The sequence below is a fragment of the Prosopis cineraria genome, unplaced genomic scaffold, assembly GCF_029017545.1.
Source record: "Prosopis cineraria cultivar Desert tree isolate PC_DT_omini unplaced genomic scaffold, ASM2901754v1 PC12, whole genome shotgun sequence".
Classification (NCBI taxonomy): domain Eukaryota; kingdom Viridiplantae; phylum Streptophyta; class Magnoliopsida; order Fabales; family Fabaceae; genus Prosopis; species Prosopis cineraria.
This window is the reverse complement of record NW_026555343.1, coordinates 13,867,273-13,874,719: the sequence shown is the minus strand read 5'-3', so window position 1 is coordinate 13,874,719 and position 7,447 is coordinate 13,867,273. Positions and strand designations below refer to the sequence as shown.

At 36.3% G+C, this 7,447-nt stretch overlaps 2 protein-coding genes and 1 long non-coding RNA gene across 3 annotated transcripts in view; all 3 read left to right on the top strand.

Moving 5' to 3' along the window:
- Window positions 1-488: 488 nt before the first annotated feature.
- On the top strand, window positions 489-5,332 carry LOC129287561 (uncharacterized). Its single transcript, XR_008587732.1, has 4 exons — window positions 489-602; window positions 4,394-4,721; window positions 4,803-5,020; window positions 5,098-5,332. It is a non-coding gene; the product is annotated as an uncharacterized LOC129287561 (long non-coding RNA).
- Window positions 5,333-5,438: 106 nt separating this feature from the next.
- LOC129289134 (uncharacterized) lies at window positions 5,439-6,571 on the top strand. The gene is made up of 3 exons (XM_054925943.1): window positions 5,439-6,107; window positions 6,192-6,415; window positions 6,502-6,571. Exons 1-3 carry the CDS (start codon window positions 5,706-5,708, stop codon window positions 6,569-6,571), a joined length of 696 nt encoding a protein of 231 aa, XP_054781918.1. The 5' UTR covers window positions 5,439-5,705.
- A 168-nt stretch (window positions 6,572-6,739) lies between these two features.
- The window catches only part of LOC129289133 (uncharacterized), a 2,978-nt gene continuing 2,270 nt past the window's right edge, over window positions 6,740-7,447 (top strand). Inside the window, exons 1-4 of the mRNA XM_054925941.1 lie at window positions 6,740-6,838; window positions 6,914-6,992; window positions 7,064-7,162; window positions 7,243-7,294. Coding sequence (XP_054781916.1) covers window positions 6,762-6,838; window positions 6,914-6,992; window positions 7,064-7,162; window positions 7,243-7,294 — 307 coding nt within the window. The 5' untranslated portion in view covers window positions 6,740-6,761. The remainder of the gene's footprint in view (window positions 6,839-6,913; window positions 6,993-7,063; window positions 7,163-7,242; window positions 7,295-7,447) is intronic.

Here is a 7,447-nt window from a genome sequence, read left to right as displayed (position 1 = left end):
GCCATACACCCGGTGTAAAAAGTGTTTTTTAAATCCTACTCCCCTTCCTCCATTCATTACCCATCCGATGTAAAAAGTAGACTTTTTACACCGGGTGGCAACTGATGAATGGAGGAGGAGGGGCATGCCACCCGGTGTAAAAAAGTGTTTTTTAAAATCCTACTCCCCTTCCCCATTCATCAGTTCCCTCTCCTCCCTCTCGTGCCCTCCCCCTCATCTCCCCTTCCCTCACCGCCCCCTCCCCCTCGTCCCCTGCCTCGCCAGTCCCTCTCCCCCTCCTCCCTCTTCCCCTCATCCCGCCGCCCACTCCCCTTCCCCCTCGTCCCCCTCCCCCTCATCTTGCCGTCCCCTCCCCCTCTCCCTCGTCCCCTCGCCCACCCCTTCCCCCTCCCCCTCCTCCCTTTCCCCCTCGTCCGACCGCCCACTCCCCCTCCCTCAGCCGCCCCTTCCCCCTCATCCCCTCTCCCAAACCCTCCCTCACCGCCCCCCTCCCCTTCTCCCTCCCTCTTGCCCCCCTCCTCAGTACCTCTGCCCTGCCACCACTCCTTCTCCCTTCCTCATTCTCTTAGTGTTGGGCCATTGCTGCAGCTGCCGCCACCTAGGTATGTGTTGAATATAAATTTTTAAATTTTATAATGCTTAAATTTAGTTTTTAATGATATTGATTGTTGCTGAAAGTGTTGTTAGTGGCTTTATAAGGCCTCAGGTTGTTGCATGTGATCATTTATTTGGTTTAAAATTGTCAATTTTCTCGTGTAAAATTTTCTAAAACTTTTGGGAAGTCCAATTTTTAGGTGAGACTCTGTCGAAATTTTTTTAAAATTCATTCTTTCCTCTAATTTGCTTAAATTTAGTTTTTAATGATATTGATATTGCTGGGAGTGCTGTTAGTGGCTTTATAAGGCCTCAAGTTGTTGCATGTGATCATTTATTTGGTTTAAAATTGTCAATTTTCTCTTGTAAATTTTTTTAAAAGTCTTAGGAGATTCAATTTTTAGAGAGACTCTGCAAAATTTTTTCAAATCTTAATTTAATTAGGAACTTAGTTTCTTGAAATAGTTTGAAGGTAATAACATTAGTTATATTCTTTAGGAGGTGACACATGGATCGTAGTTGGATGAATGCTAGACGAACGAGTGACGAGTATGATAATGGGGTGAAAGAATTTTTAAAATTTGCTAAGAAAAATGCTGTTGACAATAGTGAAAGGTTCTATTGTCCTTGTGTTAATTGTTTGAATGAGAGGAGACTAGGTGTTGCCGATATAAGAGAGCACTTAGTTTGTGATAGGATTTGCAAAAATTATACAATATGGATTTGGCATGATGAACCATTGGAAAATTATAGTAACACATCTCAATGTGTGGGAGTTGATAATCTTGATGATGAAGTAGAAATGAATGAAGATCGGTTAGAGGACATGATCTGTGATGTTAAGGAAGAGGCTTTTGAACGAGAACATGTATATGATAACTTATACACTGACGCAGAGAAGCCTCTATACCCAGGGTACACTAATTTTAGTTTGTTATCTGGGGTGTTAAAACTAGTTACCTTAAGGCCAAAGCTGGGTAGAGTGATTAAAGTTTCACATGGTTGTTAGAGTTACTTCAAATAATGTTTTTGAAAGGCAATGTACTACCAAATCGTTATTATGATGCCAAGAAGATCTTGTGTCCAATGGGTATAAAGTATAAAAAAAATACATGTATGTCCTAATGATTGTGTGTTGTATAGAAAAGAGCTTGAAGGGGAGGAGAAGTGTCCGAAATGTGAGGCACCACGGTACAAAGAAAAGGGGGCTCCTATAAAGGTCTTATGGTATCTTCTAATTATACCAAGTTTCAAGCGTTTGTTTGCAAATACGAATGATGCAAAGAACTTGATGTGGCATGTAAATGAGAGGATATCAGATGGAAAACTTCAACATCCAGCTGATTCTCCTCAATGGAAGAAAATTGATCAATTATTTCTCGAATTTGGCAATGAGCCAAGGAACTTGAAGCTTGGACTTTCTACCGATAGAATGAATCCTTATGGTAGTCTTAGTAGTATACATAGTTCATGGCCTGTTCTTTTGGTGATTTACAATCTATCACCTAGGTTATGCATGAAACAGAAGTACATGATGCTATCCATGTTGATTTTGAGACCAAAACAACCGGGAAATGATATTGATATTTACCTAAGACCTCTGATTGAAGATTTGAAAGTGTTGTGGGAGGTAGGTGTGGAAGTATTTGATGCAAATCAAAAGGAGAATTTTAAGTTACATGCTATGATCTTTTGTACTATAAATATTTTCCTGCATATGAAAATTTGTCTGGTTATAGCGTGAAAGGTCATAAAGCTTGTCCAATTTGTGAAGAAAGCACAAACTACCATCAACATCAACATGGAAGGAAAACAGTCTACCTTGGCCATTGGAGGTTTCTTAGACGAGATCACCTACATCGAAGATTGAAGAAAGCTTTTCATAGTCACCAAGAACACAATGACGCTCTGGATGCTTTGACTGGGGATCAAGTGTATGAACGTGTGAAAAACATTAATATTGTCTTTGGTAACACTAAAAAGAATACTGGTGTAAAAAGCATATGGAAAAAAAGTCTATCTTTTTTTACCTCCTATATTGGCACAATCTTGAAGTAAGGCATTGTATTGATGTTATGCACATGGAGAAAAATGTGTGTGATAGTATTATTGGAATGCTTCTAAACATACCAGGTAAGACTAAGGATGGTGTGAATGCAAGATTGGATTTGAAAGAAATGGGAATACGGGAAGACTTACACCCGAGACCAGAAGGTAAACGAACTTATTGTCCCCCAGCCTCTCATACATTGTGCAAATTTGAGAAAACAAGTTTTTATGAGTATTTACATAGAATCAAAGTTCCTTTGGGGTATTCTTCAAATATTCTGAAGCTTGTGTTTGTGAAAGAGTTGAAACTGGTAGGCTTAAAATCTCATGATTACCATGTCTTGATGCAACAGCTATTACCTTTGGCTATTTAAGGCATATTGAAAGAAGATTTAAGACTTACAATAACTAGACTTTGTTTCTTTTTCAATGCTATATGCAGTAAAGTTATTGATCCCTGTAAACTGGAAGAGTTAGAACAAGAAGCATATACTATCTTATGCCAACTTGAGATGCACTTTCTTCCTACATTTTTTTGACATAATGGTTCACTTAATAGTGCATCTAGTAAGGGAGGTAAAATTGTGTGGTCCTGTTTATTTGCGATGGATGTACCTAGTTGAGAGATACATGAAAATACTGAAAGGGTATGTCATAAATCCATTTCGACCCGAAGCATCGATAGTTGAGAAATTTATTGCTGAAGAAGCTATGGGGTTTTGTTCTGATTACTTGTCAAGTACAGAATCAATTGGACTTCCTAAATCTCATCATGAGAAAAGGCAATATGGTCAAGGCATATGTAGAGTATCAGTAAAGAGCATGAATCATGATGAATTACAAGAAGTACATTTATATATCTTGAATAATATTGATGAAGTTAAAGATTACATATCTTCTCATAAAGAACTTTAAAAGGCAAAAAATTATCAAATGAGAATGACAGAATAAAAGTTGTTGAAAGAGTATAATAAGACTTTTGTGAATTGGTTCAAGTCGAAAATTTTGAATGAAAGTGGTGTTTCTAAAACAGTTAAATGGTTGGCTAGAGGTCCTAACTTTGATGTTATATGTTGGAGTGCCTATGATATTAATGGGTATTCTTTTATACAAAGTCCTTGGATGAGAAGATTACGGTACAAAATAGTGGAGTTATGATAATGGCTGAAGCCATACACTTCTCTAGTTCAAAAGATAAGAAACCTAAACTAGTATCCAGGACTTACTTTAGGGTTATTGAAGAGATTTGGGAGGTTAATTATACAAAATTTAGAGTTCTTGTTTTTAAATGCAAGTGGGTTGACGTCAATAGTATTTGTGATGATAAGTTTGGATTTACAATGGTTGATCTTAAAAAACTAACTTTTGGAGATGAGCCATTTATTATGGCAGACCAAGCTAAATAAGTTTTCTATGTCACGGATCCAGCAAATAAAAATTGGTCAATAGCACTTAAAGGAAAAAGGATGATTGATAGTAATGATGATCATGAATCAAATTTTGATATTTTTGAAACTCCTAACTTCTCAAGTGGGCTACCAATTTTGGATGTGGTAGATGAAGTAGATGATGAACATGCCATAAGAAGTGATCACCATGAAGGGATATGGGAGAATATCCCTATATGAGTTTAGTTTTGAAATTAAAGTATGTTAATTTAGTTCAATTAAATTTATGTTGTGGGATTGTTTTTCTTAATTATCTTATCTTTTATTATTTTTTAATTAATTTCATTTATTTGAATTAATAGGAATATGGAGAATCAAGGTGATGACACTCAGAGCCAGCCCACTACAAGCCAATCAATTGGTGATGTTACTTCTAGTGAGGAGCCGAGTCAAAGCCAGTCTGTGAGGAGGGGGAGACGTGGCACACGATTGAGAGATCTGACTTTAAGTAGGAGTGCTGGGCGTAGGTTACTAATTCAATTTGACCAGAGATGAAATCCGATAGGGCCACATAAAGCCAAGTTTGTTAGTTTTCTTGGCCTCCTATCACATACCAAGACTCGTATTGTGTTTGAGGACTGGCCTGATGTGCCAGAACGTGTAAAGGAACAGATTTGGGAAACTATTCAGGTAAATAATTAAAAATTAAAATTTTTTATGGTTATATATTATTGGGCAATTATTAATTATTATCTGATGTCTTCATTGTAGCTCACATATGATGTTTCATCTAATCAAGATTGTCGACACAAGTTGATTTCTTATGTGAAACATGTTGGAGAAATTTTAAGATTGATCTTGCTCGAAGATATATCTTTATCGAGGTGCCAGAGGGTTAGGCTCGTCCCAATCCTCTTGATACATACCAATTCCTTGATGAAGATACTTGGGAAGAATTTGTCAGGATTTGGACTTTTGAAAAGGCTATGGTTTGTTGATTTTTAATTTATTTAAGTTTTATTTAGATTTACTTCAATTATAAAATCTAAAATTAATTTATTAATAGGAAAAATGAGCTAAAGGGTGAGAAATTGCTCGACAGAATCAATGCCCCCATACTCTGTCTCATGGTGGTTATGATAGAGCTGATGATTACTGATGGTAGAAAAACAGAAGAAGAGAGAAGAAGAAGTCAAGTCTGATCCTTCCATACTCCTTTCTCCACCATCACCTGTCTCTCGAGAGGAGAAATGGAGATATGGACATCAGTACAAGAAAGGAGGCTATACAAGTGAGACAGCACGGGAGATTGCCAGAGGATTACAAGTAAAATTATTATTCCTTGTCCCTTTAAATTTCTATACAATTGTATATATTATCAATTAATATTGTTATTTTATATTATAGGATGCTCTTAAGGAGCAACAAGCCCAAGGAAGCTTCACTCCAGAGGGTAGAAATGATATCTTAGTAGTTGCTACAGGCAAGCCAGAGCATCTGGGTCATGTGAGGAGTGTTGGATATGGTGTAGGCATTAAGGACTACTTTGGAGCACCTGCACGTCTCAATTCAAGAGGTGTAGTGACTAGAGAAGAGCTTGATACATTGATATCTACTGTGAGGCAGCAGACTAAGGATGAGTTTGAAGCTTCATTTACAGCTCGGCTTCTATAAATGAAAGAGCAAATGAAGGAGGAGATGATGAGCATGATGAGCTCTCGACAGGAGACAACTGCTGAACTAGTTTATACGTCTCTTGCATTTCATAGTACAAAAGGGAGTAATGTTTTTGAGCGTGTGTCAGAGGGTCCTTCTGGTGACAACATTGGTGAACCATGTGAGATATTTCTAGAAGATCCTGATAAACGCTTGGTTGCTCTTGGTAGCATCTACAGCTTGCGGTCAACCATCTACCACAAGAAAATTCAAGATGATCAAGTAAGAGTGGTGGTTGCAGATTTAAAAGTGCCAGATGCTTTGGTTCTATATCCAACTGATGAGGTGAAGACCGTGGTTGAAGCTATTGGCAATTTTATCCTATGGCCCAAGAGACTTGTGAATCTGGTTCAAGCTGTGGTACGAAATTTCATGAATTTTATTATGTAGCAACTTCCTAATATATGTTTTTTATTAACTATTTCTTTCCTTTTTATTATGTAGAAGCTTTCCTCGTCGAATCTCTCAAAGCTTCCACAAGCCTCGTTGACTCCGCATCAGCAAATGATCTTAATGGTGTATGATTTATCATTCAAATTCAAGATTTTAGAAATAGATCCGGACGTTATGGGTAAGAAAGACATGATAGTGACAATTGAACAAGAAGATTTGGTTCGACTTCTGTTGAATAATCAGCTTACCACACTACGTATTAAACTATTTATGATGTAAGTATTTTTCTTTAATATAATTGCATTGTTGTAAGTAAACTTATCATCAAGTTTAGTAAACTAATATAATTGCATTGTTGTAGGTATCTTCATCATTTATGCATTACATCGGGCAAAGGTGATAGTTTGGATTCCTTTGCCCTCATCACATGACAAGAAAGGTAATACTTCAGAGTTAAGGGCTGCGTACCTCCAATAGAGAATATGTGAAGTCAAAAAGGACGTTTTTATGGCTCCATGTGCACTCGTAAGGATCAATTTATAATTAATAGTTTTTTAATATGGATTTACTTTAACTTGTATCATATTTAGCAGGGACCATTGGCAGTTATTTGTTCTTTCAATGAAGAGCAATACTATCATCTTTTTATGCTCCCTCCATTACAAACTTGGGAAAGAAATGAAGAAGACGATAGACTTGTAAGAATACTTTTACTAAACTATTTAATTTAATTTTTTTGAATATTTTTACTAACTTGGTAATCTTGATCATAGGGTAATGAGAACACATCAAAATGTAGTCTTACAAAAGCATAGACATGAGCTCAAGGATCCCACATGGATTGAGCCAAAGGTGATGCTATACTTTAAATATGTTCAATTATTAAGATTTCTTACTAATTTTTTATGATTTGTTCTTATAAGAGTCATAGACAATTAGTGAAGACGAACTTGTGCGGTCTATATGTCATGAGATACATGCTCAATATTATCACATTAGGCAGAACCGAATTTACAAAAGAGGTAAATATATTTTTAAAAATTTTATTTTATTATGTTATTTGAGATTGATTAATATGCCTATTTTATGAATCAAATTTTAGATGTTCGACAATTCGGATGCATTTTCTGAAGTTAAATTAAAGACATCCGCACGTTGGGCAACCTATTTGTGGAGAACTTGCGAGGTTTTTGTTTACTTTTAGACATGTTTTAATTTTGATAGTTGACACAATTTAGACAATTATTAGTTTTTTAATAGTTAAATAGTTTTGTATAGTTGATAAATACTTGATAAACAATTGTAAA

Coding starts and splice junctions, on each gene's coding strand:
- LOC129289134 (XM_054925943.1), top strand. CDS start 5,706: ATGAAAGAGCAAATGAAGGAGGAGATGATGAGCATGATGAGCTCTCGA. Junction 6,108..6,191: donor TGAATCTGGTTCAAGCTGTG/GTACGAAATTTC, acceptor TTTATTATGTAG/AAGCTTTCCTCGTCGAATCT. Junction 6,416..6,501: donor CGTATTAAACTATTTATGAT/GTAAGTATTTTT, acceptor GCATTGTTGTAG/GTATCTTCATCATTTATGCA.